This window comes from Salarias fasciatus, chromosome 12 (genome assembly GCF_902148845.1).
Source record: "Salarias fasciatus chromosome 12, fSalaFa1.1, whole genome shotgun sequence".
NCBI lineage: Eukaryota > Metazoa > Chordata > Actinopteri > Blenniiformes > Blenniidae > Salarias > Salarias fasciatus.
In genome coordinates this window covers 14,653,756-14,677,769 of record NC_043756.1, presented here as the reverse complement: position 1 = coordinate 14,677,769, position 24,014 = coordinate 14,653,756, and the positions used below count along the sequence as shown (strand labels likewise).

The 24,014-nt window shown below is 41.8% G+C and overlaps 1 protein-coding gene across 4 annotated transcripts in view; it reads right to left on the bottom strand.

Annotated features, from left to right (window-relative positions):
* Window positions 1-24,014, bottom strand: part of pcsk5b (proprotein convertase subtilisin/kexin type 5b) — a 77,816-nt gene that overhangs the window by 10,114 nt on the left and 43,688 nt on the right. For 2 of the 4 annotated variants that reach the window (XM_030104625.1, XM_030104624.1), the window contains 13 exons: window positions 23,763-23,951; window positions 23,365-23,501; window positions 23,082-23,210; window positions 22,748-22,850; window positions 19,780-19,973; window positions 17,067-17,151; window positions 15,123-15,226; window positions 14,848-14,986; window positions 13,937-14,052; window positions 6,295-6,397; window positions 5,018-5,154; window positions 2,651-2,854; window positions 1,562-1,630 (listed from right to left, as the gene is read on the bottom strand). In XM_030104625.1, coding sequence (XP_029960485.1) covers window positions 1,562-1,630; window positions 2,651-2,854; window positions 5,018-5,154; window positions 6,295-6,397; window positions 13,937-14,052; window positions 14,848-14,986; window positions 15,123-15,226; window positions 17,067-17,151; window positions 19,780-19,973; window positions 22,748-22,850; window positions 23,082-23,210; window positions 23,365-23,501; window positions 23,763-23,951 — 1,709 coding nt within the window. Of the gene's footprint in view, window positions 1-1,561; window positions 1,631-2,650; window positions 2,855-5,017; window positions 5,155-6,294; window positions 6,398-10,368; window positions 12,564-13,936; window positions 14,053-14,847; window positions 14,987-15,122; window positions 15,227-17,066; window positions 17,152-19,779; window positions 19,974-22,747; window positions 22,851-23,081; window positions 23,211-23,364; window positions 23,502-23,762; window positions 23,952-24,014 lie in introns of those variants that run through there. The other 2 variants (XM_030104626.1, XM_030104627.1) reach the window with 2 other exon arrangements.

The window sequence follows — 24,014 nt, the reverse complement described above, 5'->3', positions numbered from 1 at the left end:
GTAAGTAATTGAGAGGAAAATACAGCTTGTCCTCCAGCACAGGCGGGAGCTGCACTGTACTGAACCCTCTGAACTCTGAGCAATAAGAGCACAGCTCAACAGAGTAGGAGCTCGAGTGTCACTGCTATTAGCGAGGACTATACATCCAGCAGCTTACGATCAGCCATGGAAACGAGCAGCAGTGTGTTGTGTTGTCTGGAAAATCCTCCTCATGAAGAGCCAGAATGTAACTGAGGTTGGCAAAACTCACCAATACCAGGAAATACTGTCAGAACGCATAATAAGAGAGCACGCAGGATTCAATCAAAGGTTAAGAAGCACCTATAAGTACGTGCCCAGAAATCAATAAAGTCGCAGACCAGACCATGAAGCGTGGAGCACTGAGATCCGAAGGTGTAAAACAACACTGACATTTATTCAACCAGAAATGTGAGTAATCCAATTAAAATTGTTGTCAAACCACTACTCTGTGATTCAGGAGGAGGAACACAGCAGATTAAAGAGCATAAAACTGATGATGAGTTAAAAAGAAGTGCTGAATTATTCTGATGAGGAAGATAACAGGAAGAAGAGCCTGCTGCAGCTTATCAATCAATGTACACACACACACACACACACACACACACACGGACACACGCACACACACACACACACACACACACACGCACACACACAGAGCGCTTTTTAAATCATTTCTTTGTTGGTGGTCTGCTTTTGTATTTTCAAATGAATGGCCAGCTTGTTCAGTGTTTTCACAGACTCAAAACATACTGATAATGGAATTTCAAGAGAGTTTGAGAAAAACATATTTACATAAAGCTTTTCTTGATTCTGCTATATGCAGTGTATTTACCTAGACACTGATTTGTCCTAATAAACAACTATGTTAAATGTCTAAAGGTGCATTATGTGAGTCACAAATACAGAATGACGCCTCAACCACATTCTACATGTGATTCACGTCTTTAGCATGTTGCATCGCGTCACAAGAAGCAATCATCTCAAATCTCTAATCTGCTGACCGACTTGTTTAGCTTGCAAAATGATGATTACTGAGAGAGAGTGGGTGGCAGGAAGGCCGCGGTGGGAGCAAGAGTGAGTAAAGGTATTCACCCAGGATGCCTAATGGCATAATCACAGGCCGTCTCCACCTCAGACTACCTTACTGCACAATAACAACTTTCAGTGGTATGTTGATAATCATCTCTGGTTGAAGGAAGTCCCTGTACTGACAGATTGAGGTGTGAGAAACCACGAGGAATGTGATTCAGGAAGATATTGAACTTCATGGTTTGTTTAAAATTCGCAGTGGCTGGAAAACAAAAAATATTTTCCAAAATATCTTTTGAAAATATATCTTTTTTTTTTTTTTTTTTTGCTGAGTGTACAGAAATGTTAACTAATTGCAGAACATCTTAGATTTCAACCATTCTCAGCTGGAGTTGGAGCTCATTCAAGGTCGTTTTAGTGCAGCATGTGAAAGCAGCAGCACACAACAGCATCAGGTCGAAACGGTCGTAACAGTGGTTATCAGAAGTGCATGTTTGGTTGTTCTGCTCACCATGTTTACACCTCTCACAGCCTTCATCACAGGGAACACAGCTGTTGATGTCTGAGTTTGGAACTTCACCTGAAAAGGACAGCGAATTGAAAAATACACATTAAGGTGGCAATAAATGGGCGCCGGATTAAACTCTCCCTTTGGATAAAAACTTTGACTATATCCTGGTATGTTGTAGTTTCTGTAATTTCTTGCTCATGTAGAAATTGAGACGTAAAAATCCAAAGAAAAACAGTTTCTTACGTAGAAAGGTGAAGTGAGAGAGATTATAAAAACCAGAAAACAATCACTTCTAAAAAACCTTTGAAACTATTGTAATGTTACATGCATTTTTTTTGGGAAAGTGAAAAGTGGAACCACCAACAGCAAGTTGAAATGAAGACAATATCTCAATATCTGTAATAAAAATACAAGACATTTCTCAGTCCTCCTCTGGCCGTGAATCATATTTGAAGTCATATACTGAAATAAAGTGCAATGTGTTCATCTTTCACAGTCTCTGGGAGGATAAAACCACTTTCTGTAAAAGTTCTTCATAAGAGAAAATAAACCAGAGCAGCAGTGGGAAGCTGGCTGCTCTGAAACTGTTCATCTATTCTGTTCATTATTTTTAATTCTATAGTGACACTAGACTATTTATCAGTCATTTGATTTCATGTACAGTTTTTACTACATGTATTATATGTACAATATTCAATAATATTGTTTTAAAGTACGGATTTCGTCTTGTTTCTCCAGATCTAACAATGGTGACTTAATATAAAAGTGAATACCATTTCATTTTGATTCAACAATAAAATGAACAGCGTGAAGATGAGACGAGGTTGCCATGGTGGCAGGAGATACTGTAACTATACAGACAGAAGGACACTAATGAAGAGGCTGAAAGGCAAGATGAGAAGAGAAAGGATGATCAGGAAGTTCATGGATGTAGTGAGGAAGGACATGTGGAGTGAGGAAGGAGGACTGAGTATGATCTAATGGGAAAATACAGTGAGAAGAAGAAGAGTGCAAAATAATTAACTTTCAATTGCATGTCACCATTAAACAGAGTGAATATGCTGTTTGTGTTATCTCAGCCTGCCTCACCTGGCTTGCACTCCAGAGGAATGCAGCGTCCGTTTCTCAGCTTGTGTTCTGGGCTGCATTGGAGGCAGCGGTCAGCTGTAGTGCAGTCGACGCAGGCTTCAGGACAGGATTCACACCGCTTCCAAGTATAAGAGGGGTAAAACCCCTCTGGGCAGTCTTCCTGGCACTGACCGTCAAAGAGGTACCTCGACACACCGAACTCATCTGGAAGGAGCGAGAAAACCTGTGGAAATCTTTACAGGAAACACTCTGAGGGACAGGAACTTTGGCAAGTGAAGAAAGAGGCTTAATGCACAAAACAGGTATGCAGACATACTGAGACAAGGAGTCATACACATCAGTCTGGACAAATCCTTTTTACTCCAGGATTGAAGGGTTTTTTTTTCTTTTTTGTTTTAGAAAGTCACTGTATGCATGTTTCAGTACAGTGCAAGAACATGTGGCAGTCATGTCGTGATACTTCGTAAAAATCATGAATTTGCATCATCTGTGGTGATACTCATCAGATCATGTCCTTCCTTTGAAATGGGCTCCTTGAATTTTATCAATCAAATTGAGACCACACACGCTGTTTGCTCAAAAACATTACTTTCATTGATATCCTTTTAAAGCAGTTTTTTTTTCAGAATCACACATGCTTTATCTCATGCCAAGTGGTAACGTTTGCTTGAAACCTTTCTAACGGTTTAAACATCATAAGACATTTTGGTTAATGGCTGTTTGGTATTCATAGGCAATAAAAAGGAACAACTGTTCTCGTCCTAATTAGATGTTATTTAAAAAATTTGCAAGTCTCTGCAACTTTTACAATTAAAGTTCCAGACTGAAAGCTTTGTTATTATTTCAATTCATCTCCATTACATTGTAAATGTGGATAGATCAGATGTTCTACAAATCTGTGCTTTGATTAAACGATTATTAGTTCTAGGCTCAGTTTATTTAAAATTAAAGGGAAAAAATACGTTGAGAAAAGCTTTGCCCTGTTCAGTTTTCACTGAAATCTCCCATCTGAATTTTTAAGCCATGAACAGATTTTGAAAACCACGGTATGCGTGAAAGAAGAGGAGGGTCGATTTTAAAGTGTATCTATATTATTAAGTTGATTACACTGAAAATGTTCAACCTGGTTTGACTTTTGTGCAAGTTCTGCATGCCTGTACGTGTGAGTGACGGCAATCCCGCCTGGGCTCACGTGTGTGTACTGACGCTGATGCTTTGAAACAGACACATTCATATCTTTGATTTATCATTCCTTTCTTCTGTTGTCTCGTCCTTTCCCCTTCCTCTTACTGCGCACCTTCGCAAAGCCCCTTGATTTTTCTCTCCCACAGTGGCAGCAGAGATTCAAAACATTACTATCAAAGGTTTAAAAACCTGTAAAGAGTAGCAGTGTGTGTGTGTGTGTGTGTGTGTGTGTGTGTGTACATGGGATAGATAGAGATAAGAGGGCTTGTTTTTACAGATAAATGACATGGGGTGAGACGGATGGAGGATCCATTCACGCTGTTATTGTTATGTCTCATTGAGCCTCAGACAGACCTGCAATTAAACCAAACCACATTTGCGAAGACAGTCTGTCAAACGCGCGGCCTAATTGAGAGTGTGTGCGCACATGAAGGTGCCGGAGTGTAACCGTGTGAAGGGAGAATCTGGTGTTAATCTTGCTGTGACTGTGTGGTATCTCTGTGAGAAGCAGAATCTCTCCAGTGTAAACACATTCATTCTACGCCGCCCGTAACCTTGATAAACACAGTTACTACACCGTTTACATTTCTTTAGCTGTGTTTATGTAAAGACTCACCAATCTTATATATATAAAAAAAAAAAAAACCTTTGGGAGATAGTTTGTCTGTGCAGGATCATAAATTCACATAACTTGCCATGCAGTGTTGTTTTTAATCAAACAGCAGTCACCACACAGAGATGTAGTTTGTTCTTAGATGGAGCCAGAAGCCTGAGTCACAGGGAGTGACTCTAACGCAAGGAGACAGCCGCAAATGACTGATTTCCTCCTTTTAACACATCTATCAGCAGGCCCTGACTGAACTACTGCTTTAATTAGATTCATTTACTTTTTAGAGGATTGATTAGTGGAGTCTGGCATAAATGAGCCTTTGCTTGATCCATGTGATGTTCAGCTAAAGACCGATTTCACCTTCATTCTAGTCACAGTGAGACGGATTACTATTTAAGTGAACCTGCGGAAAGCTACCTGTAGTCGCTGGAAGTGTCTCTCTGCACAAACTGATCCTGCATTTTCCGGTCTGTGCAAGTCTGATTTAAACTATGAGACAAATCCTAATGTGGTTATAATTCATTCCTTTCTTTTTGGGAGAGATGTTGGGTTCTGAAATCAGAGACAGGTACCTCTGTCACAGCTGGTGCATTTATCGCGTCCCTCGTCGGTGCATTCGTGGCAGGTGGGATGACAGGGGTGACACTGCCTCCCCATGGCGTAGCGCCCGGCCCGGCAGCGGATGTCACAGCGTCCCCCATCAAAGAATCTGCAGGTAGGGTTTCATCACGTTAACAAATCAGCTGCAGCTACTGTACGTGTTACATACATTTATAGTGAAAGATGTTCAGCTGGAGTGGAAGCAAAATTATAATTGTTCATGTCATATATTTTACTCACACTCTCACAAGTATGTTATCCACCAATGCAGAGAAAACCAACAATTATTCATTATTATGCAAAGTTGCAAACCTTTAGATCTACATGTTTCAGTAGAGTTGACTCTACTCTATAGCTTTATGCTCTTGTTTGTTTTTTTATTTACTCTTGTACATTCTTTTATTGACATTTTATACTGGTAAATTAAATAAACTGCCTGATATTGACAGACTCCTTTTAGCCACTGTCTTCAGACCGGGTAGGCTTTCCTTACAAGCTTGTTGAGCCCTTTGGCCTCACCAGTCTGAACAGACTATAACATTGCCGTCAGAAATAGTTCTGAGGTGACAGCAATCAGAATTGGAGGATAAAAAAGAATGGTCACAGTACAACTCTTTGGAGGATCCCAGTTTTAATTGACACTACCTCAGATATGCAGTCATCCACACTGCTGTACCTGAAATAATGCAATCCTAAATGCAGGTAGTGATGTCTGGGTGGTGCACATTCAGTCAGTCGCTTGTCTCTCAGAATCCTGAGTGATGTTAAAGTCAGAAAAGGTATTGCACTGATACAGGAGGCCCTCCATAGAGCAGGAGGGCCTCCATACTTTCATGGTCAACTGAAAAAAAATGTGAATGTAAAATGGTATGTTTTACTTCAGTGCAAATTGTCAATTCTCTTTTCATCTCGCCTCGTAAGATAGATTGGACTTATGTCATTTGGTAAATCTCGGGGCGGCTCAGAGGTGAAAGGAGTCACATAAATGCAGGCTCTGCTTTGTATGAACATCAGCACAACAGTGTGTGTGCTGGTTGGATGTTAAGACAGCAAATATATAATTTCAGAAACATTTCTTTCATGCACTGAGATCCAAAGCTAAATGATCACTTCTCCTTGATGGATGTTTGAGTGTTTCTCACTTAACAGCTTGACACATTGTGATTTTTCCCATGTCATATATAAGGAAAGTTTGTGTTGAGTCTTGTTTAAATATATTAAGCATTCTGGATGTTTCTGTGGAGTTCACCGTGTAGCAGGGCAGCTGGTGCAGTCCTCTTGCTCCGGGCCGGTGCACTGCTGACATGTAGCGTCACACAGGTGGCACTTCCCATGTTCACTCCAGTACTCTCCTGCAGACCAAGCGCCAAAGGGAACAACGTTACCTCACATCCACAAGCACCTCTCCCCTCTGGAGGATTTACTACACACTTCATGTGTTTGATGATACTCTGTTTGCTTCAGGTTTTGCCGTTTTTCCAGGTTTGCTGTCTATGCACCTATTTCCATTTCTTTTCCTGTTTGTGGACCAATTAGAAGCAACTTGTTTAGATTTCGTTGAATGCAGAGCTCATTGTCCTTGGTCAATCACATCCACTTCAAAAAAACAACCGTATTTTTATCTATTCATCATTGTTTTTTGCCTTGTTTTCGTACCAGATGTAAATGCATTTTCCAGATTCAGTGACATACTTGAAAGTGTAAAGTGTGAAATGACCCTCCTGGGCATACTTACCAAAAGTGCTTCCCCTGTAAACAATTACCACTTTTGAGAATTGTTGGTTTGCTTGGCCTCATGTGGACTTAAAAACATTTTGAACGTAACTAAAGACATTTTAAAATACAAACTATCATTGTTGTGCCCGGTCCTTTAATATCAAGTGCCAAGTTCAGTAATAGCTGTAATTACAGTAATTTGATAATAACAAATCCCATGAGACTTTAATTAGTCACACTGCTTTTGGTTCAACCGGCCTCACAGAGCCTCCTTCCGCCTGATTTTTTCAAAAGGACAAGTTAAAAATAGCTTTAACCATTTTTCAAAAACTGCCAAGATTTGAGCTTCAGACAAAAGAGAGAAACATCCTTTAGGCAATTACTTTTAATGACCAGCAGCAGTGACCACCAGCCAATGGCAGCGCCGGCCGGGCTCTGGCCGGACTATTTGGAGGAGAAATGTGCTGGCTAATTAGAGGCACGGAATAATCCTCCACATCATAAGGAAACATCCTCTCTACTGTCTCCAGGCCAAATCCTCCAAAGCTCAAAATGCAGAAATGTGCAAAGGTTTTACAAGGACAGAGTCCCAACTGGAAAACTTTGGTTCAGGCCACCGGAAAACACAACACCTGGAAAAATAATTGAAGCGTCATTACCACTGATCAAGACATAATTGTATTTGAAAAGGTGGGTTTCTTTTCGTCGTTCTTCAAAAATCATATTTACTACCTATTTATTATTAGTAAATCATGTTTACCGATTCACTTTTTCATTTTTACAGAAGAAGTGCTGTCGTCTGCAGTCGTCGTCTTCACATTGGATATATGTAAGCCTTTATATCTATTGCTATAAGAAAATCAAGAAAAAAAACCCATCAACCCTGAGCTTTACACACGGGTGTATTGAAAGAGCCGTCACAAAAGGAGCATAAACATTGTCTCCTTCCCCACTTCTGGATAAGACAAAGGTGACAGACACTGGTTCAGGCCTACGGATGGAGCTGTGTGTTTATGTGTGTGTGAGAGCATCCTTCAAGGCAGCGGTGAGGTTGTCTATTGCTCTCTGGCTTTCTGTGAAAAGCTCAATTGTTCCTTTCAAAACAAAAGAGCTTCTTTGTGTACAAACACAACAGGCGGTGGCTTCTCATTCAGTCGAGCCCTGCTGAAGCCATTCAAACAGCCCCCGAATAAACGCCATCACTCTTCCTCGCACACACACACGCACACAAATTGTCTCCCTTTCTCTCTGTTTGTCTCCCCCACCCCCACCCCCCATCCCCTCGCTCGCAAACAAACAGAGAGCCAAGTTCTCAAGGGACGGAGACCCGCGCAGCTCCTCTCAGCAAAAAAAAAAAAAAAAAAAAAAGCCGACACTTTGGACTCCCGCTGCCAGACGGGAGAAGAATGGAGCGCGGAAGAAAGAGAGCTTGTCACTCAGGGGAGTGAAACTTTTCCTCTGTTATGGACTTGGCTGACCTTGTAAGGACACTGACAGGAGAGAGAGCGAGCTCTGTTGGCAGGTATCGCGCTGACATCCGCCACACCTGGCCCTGAATCCCAATGCCCCGGCGCCTCGGTGCTTCTCTTACCTGCTTGGTCCAAGAACAAAGGGGGGGAAAAAAATAACATATTCTAAAAGTTAGAGGCCAAAAGAGTACTGAGCAAATTTCCTATTTGTGATTATCATCTCATCGGCGTGCCATGTGATCTTGACCCGATTCAAATGACCTTTTATTGATCCCTGTGGGAAAACCTATCTCCCCACGGTATTTCACCTGTTCTAAACGTTCCCAAAACTCCTGCCCTGTTCAAGGGCAGCGGGATTATTGTTATCCGCCCTCAGTGTATCTCAGCGTGGGAAGATCCTGAAGACGCACAACACACACTGATAACTGGTGATCAACACTACTGGCTGCCTGTAATTTACGCTGAGATCTCTCATGGCTCCCAGTCATTTGAGTTCCAGTGGATGCTAAAAATAAGAGAAATGACTTGAGAAAGGTCAAGGCATGACGACAGAAACCTTTCAGGGATTTATTTTCCACCCATTTATGCGAAATATATTGACTAATGTGATGACCCCATACACACACTTTGCAGTCCTGGTATCAACTCAAAATACTGTATTAGATTTTATTTCAAAGTAAGACAAATACATGCAAATTGATTAAAACTGGAGATATAAAAAGAATAATTTTCATTAAACTAGGCACCCTGTTGATAATAAATCCTGACAGGATCCTTGTTCACACCCTCCAGTAGTAAGGATGGGAATGTTTATGGTCGTCACCATCAAAGTCCTGCATCCCCGCTGTGGCTCCTCGAGTTTCTGTTGGTGCATACTTTCTAATGTTAAAAATGATATGATGGATCTACCACATGGCCACAAACCACTACTATAGGGCACAGAGGTCAGCTCCACATGGTCTCCAGCTCTGCGCACACACTGCGATGTTTCACTGGAAGCCATCCGATGCTTTATTACTACTTACCGAAATGACGGCGCTCTACAATAGCCTATAATAACAGTTAGTGGCTGAAGCTTTACATCCCTGAGGTACATGGTCTTTACTTCTTTTGATTTGGATTTTGCACACTTTATTGATTCCTCTTGGGGAAAACTACTTCTCCACATTTACCACATCCTAATTCTAGGAGCAGTGGTCTGCCAGTGTGACGCCCGGGGACACAGATCATATTAAATATCATTGTAACTACAGTACGTATATCACATTTTAGAGTTCCCCACTCTTAGTGAAATAAAGTCAAATGAACCCAGTCATGCACACAATCGTTCACACATACACGGTGAAAAGAAATGAAGAGTTTGTTCAGTGTCTTTCCCAAGGACACTAAACTACACAGGCACGGCTGAGCATTGGATTTTTCCAGACATTTGTTACCCAATGTTATATGTGGCTTTAATGAAAATTTCCCCTTGGTGTCATTAATAATGGATCCCACATCAAAAAAAAAAAAAAAAAAACTGAAAAACACTGATTGTAACGTATATTCCTCCCATGAATACCAAACAGTTTAGTCAGAAGACACAGAACAGTGAAACATGTGACCTGACTTGCTTTTCTCCTGCACCTGATTCTCACTGAGTGTGCATAGGTTTTTTTTTTTTTTTTTTTTCAGATTTGAGTTACTTTATTCAGTGTGACGGATGTGTCCACAAATGTTTGAAATCAATGATTGGAACCACAATATTGTTGTATGTCATGAATCTGAAATCAGCACAGGAATTGTAACTTTTTGCCAGAGATCAATAAATGAAAAACAAAAACTGACATAGCCAACGGAAACAGAAAACGAAAGAAAAACAACAACAGATTAAACATTTTAATAAGAACACTTAAGTAAAAAAAAAAAAAAAAAAAAAAGAAAAAAAGATTTCCAAAACTAGGACTTTGAGTAACATTAATAATGCATTGTCACAGATATGTCACAGGTACACAATAGAAACAGCTTTTATAGGAGGGGTGGATGGGTGTGGAACATGTCTGTGCATGTTTACCATCACATACACACACAATGGTCATCTTAAACAATGACCAAGATTAAATTTATGTTAACCAAGATGGTATTCATCAATTTTTTTTTTTTATTACAAATCATCAAAACCATAAACCAGTCAACAGTACAACAGTTTATCTAACACTGTAAATGCTCGAGCTGCAGGTGTGAAAACCCACAAAAAATAAGAAACTTAAACATTACTATTTTAAATTTGTTTTTGCTGGCCTTCATGAGAAACCAGCAGCTTTTTCAAAAAGAAAAAAAAAAAAAAAAAAAAAAAAAAAACCCTTTACGTTCCATCAGGTAAAATTCAGAGACAAACAGGACAAGGAACCAGGAAGCTCAGTACGATTTCCGTTTCCGACACATCTTCTAGTTTGGCAGCGACGATGTCGGTTTGTGTTTGGTTTTTAAAAACTACTCTGTAAACAAAAACAAAACTGATTGCCTTGCCGTTTGCATTCTAGTCTTTTGCAGGATGGCGACAGTTTCTAAACCTAACATGTCTTTCTCAATCTGCATTTTGCACGAACGTCCATTTCTGGAACAAAACAACAATAAAATCTTCACAGCTGTAATTTACACTGCAGTGCCGCCGTTGTCTGTCGGAGACCTTTACCTGCTGACGAAGCGCGGTACCGGCAGAGTATTTGCTGTGCCAATCGTTGACCTTCTGTGTTCAAAGTGTGAAGCGGTACTTCGGCCAATATGCACTGCCCTCACAATGGAATGACGGAGAGCAGAAATTTCTAAAACTCTATTTTATTTGAAGACAGTAACATGTAGGGATGCACCGATACAGATAAAATACCCATCATTGGACAAAATTCCCTTCAGTGGGGTTATATATGGCATGTGGATTAAAAAAAAAACAAAACAAAAAAAAACAAAACATAAAAAAAGAACTGCGATCCCTGTAACAAATATGCATCATATCTCAATTACTTTATCTCCAGTGACAAGAAAATAATGAAGGAGCTTTAAACTGTTTCGTCACAGTAATGGATGGAATCAATACTCAGTTTGGGGCAAAGGTTTAACATCAAGAATCTTCATCATGAGTGAAAAACTGGCATCGGTACATCCCTAGTACCACATGTACATTATATGAGCCACCGCCGCGTTTCCTTCCCCGCAGAAAGCTCTGGAAGGAGCGACTATTGACTCGTCTTGTAGTACCTCTTGAATGAATCAATGCTGTCTGGGCTTACATCAAGAATTAATGGCATTCTTTGAAACACACCAATAAAGACAAACACACACACACACACACTATGCAGAGGGCAAGTTTATGTTTTAAATAAATGGAATGAGGTGATTTTGGTCAGTAACGTGCATCAGTCTTGGCTTGAGGTGACACTGTAGCATCTGTAAATTCAAGTGGTGGCAGATTTATACGTCTGCTTTCATGGTTCACAAGTGTGCGTGTGTGTGAGTGTGTGTGTGTGTGTGTGTGTGTGTGTGTGATATCTGAATGTATGTTGTGTTTCTGTGTGAATTTGTCTTCCCCACTGCACTGCACAGCCAAAGTCAGCCCAGACATACATTATGTTCACATTACTGTGTGAGCCTTTTTCTTTTTCTTTCTTTCTTTTTTTTTTTTTACTCCTCTGACGTGTATTTACAGGCAGAAAACCACGGCCTTTCCTACTGTATGTTCCCTTTCCATATGCTTATCGTTAACGCTGGAAAGAGAGGAGGAAGAGGAGCCAAAATAAAAATGCACACAGACGTATTGAGAGATTCACAGGCTGAGAGGCTCCGGGTTTCAGCTATGCTTTCTACACTGGCAAAAAAAAAAAAAAAAAAAAAAATAGAAGGTTCAATTATTTTGGCATCAATGCTTTGGTCACAAAATACCGACACATTTATTCTTTTATTTGTTTTCACTTTTGTTTTCTTTTGCTCATTTGTTCTTGAAGTAAGTCCCAGTCATTTTACACCCTGACCACGTGTGTGTGTCCCAGTACAGAGAGAAGGTAGGTTTGTTGTAGTCCTGTCATCGCACCTCCGATGCAGTCCCTTTAAGAGGCACAGATTCTCTTATAAATTATGTGACTGTGAATGAGTGGGTAGGGGGGGGTTTGAGAAGGAGGGTGGCCCCTGTGCCCCCCGCATCCCCCCCCCTACACTCCCTTTTGACGCCCGGCGACTACGTCTGGTCACCCCTTTTGCGAGCACGTTCTGCAGCACAGCTGCTGCAGCACTTTCCTCTGGCAAAGATTGTTCTTTTTAACGAGCACGCAGAAACTGCCCTCCGCCCAAGATTCTTCATTTGCTTTCCACAGACCAGGAAGAAGAGATACAGGGGCAGGTGGGAGGGGGAACACACACACACGCACACACACATACATACACGATGACAGGGTAGAGCCGTGTGATTGGTTCAGGTGACAGGAGGAGGGTTTTTTTTTTTTTTTTTGATCCAATCACAGGTGATGTTCATCGAAGTGGAAAGTGATTGTAGTCCAGTGGAGGGATATGATCCAGGTCAGGAGAAAGATGAGAAAACAGATTTGGGAGAAAAAAAAAAAAACAGAGAGAGAGAGAAAAAAAAAACAAACGTCACACAATTAGAAATTAGAAGGTTTTCGAAAATATACAACTTGGCATCATTTTGCATCACAGAAAAGTTGAAGTGGACCGTCAGTCTGCTCTCCCTCGACAAAAGAATTCACTTTGTGCCAATCACCAAACACGGCAGTGTTAGTAGGGAGGGTAGAAAGCAGACTGAGTGAATTGTAAGTTATCGTTATCAACAGAAAGGTCACACAGTAAAGCTATTTCTCGCCTTCATCTCATCACAAACTGGGAGAGTTTGTGGCCATGGATTAAATTTAACTAGAAGGTCACGGCGAGAGCAGCAGCCTTCATTCAAAGCCTTAAAATCAGCCGATTAGTGAAGCATTCAGGCTCAAAACCCAAACATGCACAATTTTGGGGGGGTAAAAGAGCATAAATCAGAGATCAAAGCAGACAAAAAGAAGAACTGGAGAACAAATGAATCCACAAATCATCAGAGAGGCAGAGTGTAAGAAAAAGTAAATTCTTTTAGGAACCGTTTCAGTTTCAGTTCGATAGAGAAGCTAAACTTGGGAGAGGAGTGAGTTAAAGATGAAACAAGACAAGACTGTGTGAGCGTAAAATTCCGCAGAGATTTTATATTAGTAATGTGTCGAACATGAATAAGACTGAGATAAAAAAAGCGGGAAAAGCCAAAAGCAAGGACAGGCTGCCTTCCTGCTTTGAAGCTACAACAAGGTGTTAGTACAAAGCTCAAAATATCGTTTCAGAAAAAGGCCACCAGTGAATTCTTTGCTTTCCTTAATAAAGCCACCTTTGGATTTGTGTTTTCACCCCGTGGGATATATAAGAGAATGCTTTTAGCTCGAGATGTGAAATCGTCAAAGAGTTTGAGAGAAAGATGTTATGGAAATGTGGACTCCTGTGGGCTTTGATTGGCTTACATAGTTAAGAGCACTTTTCTTTTTCCTCCCGTTTAAAGCATGTTGGCGCTCTCCAATTCAATACATACAGCGTTTTATAGCAGATGTTATTGGCATGCATTACTGCTCCACATGCTACAACAACAACAACAAAATACAAATGTATGAAGAGCGTTTAAGAGAAAGAAGAAAGCTGACAACTCACCATCTTTGCAGATGGTGCTGACCACGCAGGCTCCGGCCTCCAGATTGTAACCACTGACGCAGCTGCTGCAGTTCCTCTCTCCGGGCCCCAAGCACTCGTAGCAGCTACTGTCGCACCTGACGAAGGTGGCGAGACCAGTTACACACCAGCCTGGGCAGCGTTTCAGCACTACACATGATGGCTGTCTTCTAGCAAGAAGTAATATCTTTCTTTTCTTTTCTGATTTGGGATAGTGATTCCTAATTAAAAAAAGCATTTTCACACAAAAACCGTCGTCACAATCCAAATCCAGATAGAGTGACAGTGAAGCTAAATATTTATGGGAAATTATTCGCTATGAGGTTCTGAGCTGAAGAGGGAGCTGAGAGAGGATGAAGGAATCAAGTACGGTAAAGGGTCAAGTGAGCGATAAATAATTCAAGGTGGGAGAGAAAAATACCAGGAAGTCAAACGCATCACGAGAAACGATAAGAAAAGCAGACGCGATGTCTGCGTCTGTGGAGGAGTTCGACTGTGGGTGTGAGCGGAGACAGACTAGTCATCAAACTGTCATCGAGCGCAGGAATAAGAGTGTGTTTACATGTTCCTTCCGTCACTTTCCCCCTCATCCAGGTTAACAATAATGGAGAAGGACAGAGGAGGATCTGTGGGAGAACTGCACTCCGCTAGAAGACGGGAACAGGATATCTGATCGGTTCGTTACTGGTAACTCATAAAAGTGTGGAAAATGAAGTGAGCGGGCTTGAATTTTTAACCGTTAACTTCCACTCACAGAGAGGTTTTCTGCCTAAATTCACTTCAGAGAAATGAGAGGAAAACCGACTCGAGCAAGGCTGTTTGTGTGTCGGTTGGAAAGCTGTTTTCCTGTTTTTCACTGTGGTGCAGACGTGTTGGCAGACAGGCTGACTCACTTCTTACAGGACCTCTGCACCTGCCCATTGTCGGCGATCTGCTCTGACAGGTAGTATCCAGTGCTGCATGTCGACACACACCGCCATTCCTCCAGTAAGTAACCGTCTGCACACCTCGTGCACGCCTCTATGCCTGTGCCTGAAAAACACATCAACACACACTTCAGGAATTCTGCGAACGGCTCGAGCAATGACCAGATGAGTAAAAAGTGATCTCTAAATGTCCACTATGGCAGTCAGTTGCGGGCCGCTGGTTCTTTATCCAACGCTCCTACCTGCACATGTGGCACAGGCTCGAGAGCAGGGCTCACAGGCCCTCCTGTGGCCGTTGTAATACGTCCCTGCTTCGCAGGTCATCTGGCACTTGTTTCCTTGGAGACTGAAAAGTAAAGCGGGACACAAAACACATTTCAACTTTTTTTTCTTCAGAGCAGCGTTTTTTTTTAACTGTGTCTTACTCTTATCTTATTTTCCTTTTTCATATGTCAAAGTATGCTTGAGCAAAACATTGACGTTCAAATTGCTTCTAATGGAGGGGAAGAGAGTTGAAGCAGCGGTGTGCGAGTATGAGTGAGTGTGACTAACAATGTAAAGCAGCAGCGCTACGGTCTGGCTGTACTGTTGAGGTCGGATTATGAGCGCACGGGAGTGTTTCCGTGTTTGCAGCACAGCCACATGTCGTCGTCGTTTTGACCGACACACAATACCGATAATTTAGGGAGTGCAAGATGTCGAGCTGGAGTTCACAGTGAGGAAGCGGCCACAGTGAGGACAGGTTGGTGAGCACGCTGTGCTGCGCTGAGCTGAAAAACAGCTGGTCTGAGTTAGCAGAAGTTTCCCAGAAACGTTGTCGTCTGGTCTGCCTCTCCGGTTCCGAACTGAGCATTAACAGGGAGCTCAGCGGCAGAAGAGAGACCGTGTGTGTAGGTGTGTGTGTGTGATCACACCGCTGTTCAGGGGAAATTATGCCCTACGAGTGTCCCCCACCTCCGGCTACTCTGAATATTTGAAAGTTGTGTTCAAGACCGCAATGTGATTTAAACACTTCACAAGTGTTTCCTTCAGGACCCGTCGGGAATCCAGCACTTCAAAACGCCCCATACTGCCGGGTCAAGTGTAGCCGGGATGGTTTGAGGAGGCCGCTGCCGTGGAAGTGGCCAAACAATGAACTGGAACATGTCTGCGTGGTTCAGATCAGAGGTTCTTTACAGTGAAGATTACAACGCAAAACAGATCTGCTTCTTGTGGCTCTCCACATAAAACGAGTGTATGTGGGTTTTAATGGGCTGGGGTCGCTAGGTGAATCTGAGTTTACCCAAACTGGGATTTGAGAGCAAAACAGTTGGAAAACCTGTGTTTCACTGCTTCACGCTGTGAAGCGAAACCACAGCGTAAAACAATATCCTGGGCCCAAAACTAAATCTGTGGTGAAACTTTGACCAAAAAAAACGATAGTTTGTATCATATATTGATATTTTGAATAAAAAATAAATAAAGGCCAAAAATTTGAACCATATTACCCAGTCCTCCTCACAATGAAGTCCCACTCACGTAAAAAGAATTCAAGACCATGTGAGGCTGTTTATTTGGTAGAGGCAGAGTAAAAAGCCTCACAGGGACACTTTCTTCTTTTTCTTTTTAAACCATGGTAGAACTAGAACTTGGAAGAGTTGTGTATGAACAGAACTTTTCAGATATTTGGACAACAAAGTAAATGTTCCAACAAACAGAATTTACAGAGCAGTTCTGGTTTCTTTTACAGATCTAGACACTGAAAAAGCGAGTAAAACTCTTGAAGCGATGAACTATGAAGCAATTAAGAAGACCATTACCATGATTTCAGACATATGACTGTAGCACTAAGCAGCCACACATGAAGGAAAAACGTCTGACGTTGTAATGAGAAGCAGAGTTTTCCGCCGCTTTGAGGGTCTCTTTCCACCAACAGCAGAGCTGGATTTGATAATAGTATTACCTCAAACTGATGGGGATGCTTTGTGAACTGTCTGTAACACACCTCTCTACTTTAAAGGGCTTTACTAGAAATATGCTAACATCCAGGATTAATGATGACATGGACATAAGGTTACAGGGTCTTTGTTGTTAAATTATATTTACCTCAATCTTATTTGATCCTTTCTGTCCTACCTGTATATAGAAAACGGCCAAAACCATTCAATATACGACGACACTGAAACAACTGGTGCGTCAAAGTTTACCTCATCCCAGGTTTACATTCGGTGCAGACATTGGAGGCTGTACACTTCTTGCAGTTCTCCTGACATCGTCTGCAAATGTTGGAATCTATAAGACACAGACTGAGCCAGTCAAACATCGGCTAACAGGAACCAGAAGACTAGAAGAACAGAAAGGGGAAACAGAGAAGAAGGTCAATGACCAGGAATGCAGCAAAGAGTAAAACATAAGTTAGTGTGAAAAATGGACAGGATGGGTGGAAGAGGGGGCAAATGAGGGAAAGAGGGGGTCAGAAGAGTGATATGGAAAAAGGGGTGGGTGGTGCTCTGTGGAGCTGAAAAGGAGGATGGTGGAGTTGGTGAGTGAGGACGGGAATGTAGATGAATATTTCAAAAAGCAAAAGAAAAGCAATGACACGCTTTGACGCGATACACATGGACATTTCTGCCTTCAGCAGCGGCGAGGATTGCCAGAAAGATATGTGAATGACATGTTTTATCATTTGTGGGGAGCCAAAGAATCAACTACGGCAATAAATAAAAAAGCATGATTTCCAAATTTCAGAAATTCATTGCATATGCATGACACAACCTTCGTGGTTTTCATTTGAGGTCAGTGATAGCGATCAGCGCTGAGAGGGGGAGGATTTCTGGTTTGGAGGAATCTGAAAATTATGATAGGGTGGATACAGGATATGGACAGGCCACAGACTGATTTCCATAAAAAGAACATGCACTGTTTCGCTGCCAAGGGAATGTTATTCCACTTTTGGAGTTGGAAGTAAAAAATAAAGTTGATTTTCTTTTGATTCAATCTAATTGAAAAACAAAAAAATACTGAACATTTGAGTTTGAAACTCAGTCAGGTTAATGTTCACACTCAACATATGTCACAATCAAGACAAGAAATAAAACAAGCTTGAATGCTCATGAAGTGAATTAAAATAAATGATGAGTAATAAGCTTTTACTTATAAAGTGAAAGCTGTTGTAAGTATTGACAAGACATTAAGGATATTTTCCTTTTGTTTGAACCTAAATGCACTAAACCCTCCACCACATGTGCACCTAACTTCACTTTCTCTTAACTTATGAATGCACATGTCCAACTGTTCATGTTTCAGTACTTTTATGACAACTTGCTGATCTATAACACGGAGCTTTACGGCATAATTCACAACAGGTGCTTTATCCATGAATGGACTGATGAATTTCCCGTTTCGTTAAAATTGGTACCCTTAAACTGTCCTCTTCATCAAGCCGTTCACATTTTGACATAATAAGACCAAGACGATCAAAACTGATTGTCTGTACTTCGCCACTGAGGGCTTCAGACAGGATGTTCTCAGATGGAAGTGTCCTCTGAGCTTAGAGCGAGTTGTAACAGGGATACAGACAGACTGGAAGGGGCGTAGCAGTCGGCATCCGTTGATCACATCCCACAACGACAACCACTTTGTTATGAATAATACCCTGCAGAACCGGTTGATGAATGCCTCTCAATGTCAGGTACATTTATGGGAGGAAAGAGGCACCGAGCGTCACATCAAACTATTGGAAACTGTTTTGCTGGTGGTTGTGTTACAGTGTGAACAGGTGTGTTTACAAACCTGCCCTACACTGTGTGAATGGTGCAGGGACGAGCCCACACGACCCGAATAACATCATTAATCAAGTCACTGCGCCCCTGCATGAACAACACAGGCCTAGTTTCCTCTTCATGGACGACAATGCTCCAGCTCATCGAGGTGGCATCATTAGGGAATGACTACTGGAGACTCGGGTACCTCAAATGGAACAACCTGCACTTTCTCCAGACCAGAATCCCATTAAAAATGTCTGGGATCAGCTGAGTTCCTGTGTAAAGAAGGTATTCACTTTGCTCTGCTGTCAAACTCATAAAATAAAGAACTACATAACTAGCTTAAAAAAAAGAATGTGCGTTGTTTGTTTTAAAAGAGCATTATAGTAATTTAGCTGGCATTTCAAACGTAACAAGTACCCACAACACCTTGGCCTGTTGAAATGTTATGATTGAATTTGGATGGGATCACATCAGATCTGCTGCCAAAGACGCCGAGCAGCCAGGACTTATACTATCTGGGCTGCTACGCAAATATACAGTCATAATTATGAAAACATACATAGTCTCAGCCTCTCATTCCTGCTTCGCTTCCAACCCAACCGGCATGCACTGTGAACATGAGCCAAACCAGTACACATGCTCAGTGCATGCAACGTTCTAGTTCATTATAAATCAGTCTCTAGGAGAGAGAAAGGCTAATAATGTATCAGTAACATTTTATTTCATGATGTGCAAAATTTTCATTCCTCTTTGAGTAATAAGGTAAATAAGCAAGTGAGCTGGTCAGGGATGTGGTGAACTGAAGCAGTCTTAATTTGTGATGCAGGTGGGGGACAGATGTTTCTCCAATTTGTTTTTTTCCACTTGTTACCAAACTTTCCCAGTCTTCGTTGTTCACTCTGATTTTAGGAGTTTCGAGACTCAATAATGGGATCGACCGATGTTTTCAAGTAACAATTGTCTTGCCAGGACAATCAGAGCAATCAGTGACCCTGGGTGGGCCTGCACTAGTCTTTATCTCCCATTGTGAGGATTGGTGTTTTTGTCTGCAGGATCAGCAGGTCTCAATTTTAATTAAGACAGTTGTTGGGGTTAGAGAACAGTGGAAGAAAAGGCACAGAGTTCATCGTAGCGGCAGATGTGGGAAGCGCACCGTTATCGAGGTAGAAGCCGTCGGCACAGTTGGCGACACACGTGTTGGAGCCCTCATTGAGGTGAAACCCCGCCCTGCACGTCGTGCACTGGTCGCTGCGACTGCCAACACAGGTCTCGCACAGAGACGAGCACTTCTTGCAGCGCTTCCTATCGTCACGGAAAAAGCCACTGGGACACTCCGACACACACATTCTGCAGAGAGACGACAGAGGGGAGAGAAATATGGACAGAAAGTTAAAAAAGAAAAAGAGAAGTCGAATGAAATATTTGATTTTATTCATCCTGTATTCGTTAATTAATTCAGGCTATAATTTGGTCTTAAGGGTCATCTGCTTGAACAACTTTGCAATGATTACAAAATCAACCTCAATGCTCCTTGATTATATTGTAAAATACAGAATTAACAGGCTCAACATGTTGAATAATATGAAAAATGTGGACGTGTAACTGTTGTAACAATATGCTGTAATGAACTGAGAGAGAATGAGGAGGTGCGCATGTGGTTTGTTCCTGGCAGGTCAACATCTGTCAGATAACTTCACGGCCACTCTTCACCCCGTCTTCTCACCCACACACTGCCTTCTTACAATGAACAGAGCTTGAAAGTCCTTGAGATGGCAGATGCAGACAAACACACACACACAAAACCTCATTCGCACACATATCGCACGTGACAAACGGAATGCATGATTGCAAGCATTTCAAACAAACTAACAATGATGCTTTCACATTTTCACTGAAGGTCTGACAAATAATCCAAGATAAATCTCCTTTAAAACGCACACGTCTGAATTATGAGAAGGTTCAAAAGTCAAAATACTTTAGGTTGAAGTTGCAGTTAATATTAATCTAGTTTGGTTCCACGGTTTTTCCACATCAAAACATTAGACATAAAGAGCGTCTCTTTTGTTAACAAGTTCTCTGACTCCACTGTCTAGAATGACACCAGTGTGTAGTGAAATACTCATTCAGTAAATCAGATTTCATGTCCCTCTATCCAACTTTAAGTCTCATCAGTGGCTGTTTATCCACATTCACTGTACATAAGATGAAAATCAGAGTACATTTTGTACAGTCTATCACAGACATAACAATGTGAGGATCTGAATCATTGAGAACTTTGATCAATTTAGAGTCATATATGCAGGTGCAGGGAGAAGATGAAAACTCCCTGTATGAAGTTACCAGCTCAGAATCCAACTCAGGTCGTCTCACTGCAAAACAACAAGAATAACAAAACTACTATATACAATTTTAAGAACAAATTAAAATGTGTCTAAAGTTATCTGAGCACTTATGCATCCAAACTTCAAATTATTTATCGATTCCTCTTTGTTAGTGTCGTTGGAGTGACGGACCGAGACATCCTCAGATCAAACGTACACAGAAGACCAAAACAAGTCTCAAAGACACACATATTTAGAGAGCGGACACCATCAAACACGGAGGTAGCTATGTAATTATTTCAACATTAAGCCTCACCACCTCCGTTCATCAATTGCTCCCTGTGGTGGCAGAAAAGGGCAGCCCACCTCTAAAGGGGGCTAATCACAAGGCAGCACCCTAATCCTGCACCTTCTCATGCACCTGCACCACTCTGCCTTTTAATAGTGCAGAGACAAGCAGACACAAAGGCAATTATCACACGCTTTGATCAGAATGGGATCCTAAGGGCGTGCGCCAGCGCAAACACACACACACACACACACACACACACACACACACACACAGACACACACACACACACACACAAAAACACCCAAATTTACAGTCGGACACCGATACAACAGACACAGTGACGAGAGACTGTGACTGATGGGAAATTGCATCTGAACATGAGTGTAATGCAACTTTTACTACATGTCACATAATTTCAGGAATCGCATTAAACTTTGAAAGCTTTATGTTGGTGAACCTGATCCAACAAACAGCAGCAGACCAGAACCTGGACAACAGCTCTCACCCACTGCACCGGACCGTAGAGGAGCTCAGCAGCTCCTTCTGTGGCCGACTGAGAAACCCTCAGTGCAGGAAAGAGCAGGTCCTTCATCCTCACCGCTGTCAAACTGTACAACTCTACAACAATTTAAGATTTATGTTGTACATGCAGTTAGATCTTCCTGGTTTTAGTTTTCTATTATTATCCTGACTACGATTTGCACTATTACTTATTCTTTATTTGCACCGTTCATTCCTTTTTGCAACCCACTGTGTGTTCTACGAGCCTCTTGCACCTGTAAATTTCTCCACTGTGAGATTAATAAAGCCTATTCTATTTTAAACAAGCTGGCCTGTCATTGACAGGATGGAGTGGCTCGCGCTGTTTCACAAAGACAAAACTACGGCGGTAAAGTTCTGCTCCTGGGCTGATTATCAAAGGCAATGTGGTCTGATAAACAAATGTCTGATGAATGTAAACAAGTTCAATTTTGCCTTCAGCTGAATAAATTCATGTATTGAAGATTTGAGATGCGAACGGCCTGATTGAAATACACCCAGCTAATATCGATCTGTCTTCTCACTGGACCTTGAGCTCTTTACAACAATGCTGAAATGCAAAACAACCCAGAAACGGCTCTTTTGGTGCTCTCTAAGCACATTCACTTCTACATATATGCTGTGAGTATATACAAAGAATTCAACAAAAGTTTTTTGACACAAATTCATTTTCAATAAGCTAAAACTGAGGTGAAATAAATTAATTTATCTACTCATTATAATTACTTCTTTCTCTTGTTTCACTCTCTGTTTGTCTGATATTCATTTAGTTGTGACTTAATTGACTCTGAAACTTTGTTCGGAAACAATTTCCTGTCTGACATGCACACCTGAGGCATCCTGGGTAAAATCTCAACATTTACAAGTCAGACTCCATTTGATCTGTAGCTCTGAACACAAACTCAGCAGGACACAAAGAACACAAGCGACATTAATGAAGATGACGCTGTGAAGTGGAGCAGTCTGACCTGGTGTTGTTTTTAAACTTGAGGAAGTAGTGAAGGCAGTTGATGCAGTGGTGCGGTCCGGGACCCTCGCAGCCATTCTCATTGCACTCGGGGTCACAGGGGCCTGGAGACAAAAACAGCAAACACACTTCAGCTGCAAAACTCTTAAGGACTGTAGCCTTTGCAGTCTGAAATTGTCACTTTCAATAAACACAACTATTAATAGTACCAGTAAACCATATATCATATGTATACAGCTACAGTGGCAGAGCTAAAAAAACAAAATAAAAGCTTGTGGTCTTCCTTCTTAATGTTGATACTGTACCTAACCTGCCCGCCTGAATTCATCACTCACCGTTGTACTCCTCAGTGAACTCCTCATCAATAGGCGCCACAGGGTCAACTTCACGAGAATCTTTGTGCGGAGGCGAGTACGGGTGGACAGACGTGCCGTAAAGCACCAGCGACCACTCCTTCAACTTCCCTGAGAAAACAGAACGTGTTCAAAACTAGTCTGACACAGACAGAGATCCATTTAAGACCCGAAATTAGAGGGTAATTGCAGATGAGGTCACAACACAACGTGTGTGAGAGTGCGTGTGTGTGTGTGTGGGAGCACAAATAATTGATTTTCCTACCAGGAACTTTCTGACTGCGGAGCTGAGAAGGTGAGTCGTAGATCTCTAGGACCCAGTCGCCCGCTGCCTTCTCCCCCCAGCAATGGGTGGTCATAAACTCCCAGTTCTTAAAACCCTCCATGGAGTGATCAAACAACCTGTGCATCAATAAAACACACACACACACACATAAACAGAGACACGTAAGATAAAGCAATGATAACCTGTCAGAAAAATGAAATAGCTGGTTGATGAATGGACGGAGAAAGGCAGGTCTCCATTTAAACATTCATTTACATTTAAAGCTCATCGGAACCACAGAGTCAGTCTCTGCGTAGCCAATTGTGAAAATGTCAACGGTCAACAAATAAAGCATTCAGCTCTGAGATATTCACTGAAATCCTCCCTCAGATCTATACCTGTTGGCGAGCAGCTGAGACTTGGTCCCTGAGGGAGATGTGAGGTTGATTGAAAGGTCCCCGCGGCGAGGGTGAGTAATGGTGATCCGTACGACCACGTGCTCCAGGTAAATCACATGGTGATTGGGGTTGTCGGTGCATCCTGTTGCCTTGTACACCGAGCGAACTACGTGCTCTGGACGGATGGTCCTGCAGGACAGAGCGGAGATCAGAGAACAGCATAAACATGAGGAAAAATACGAAACTGCTTAA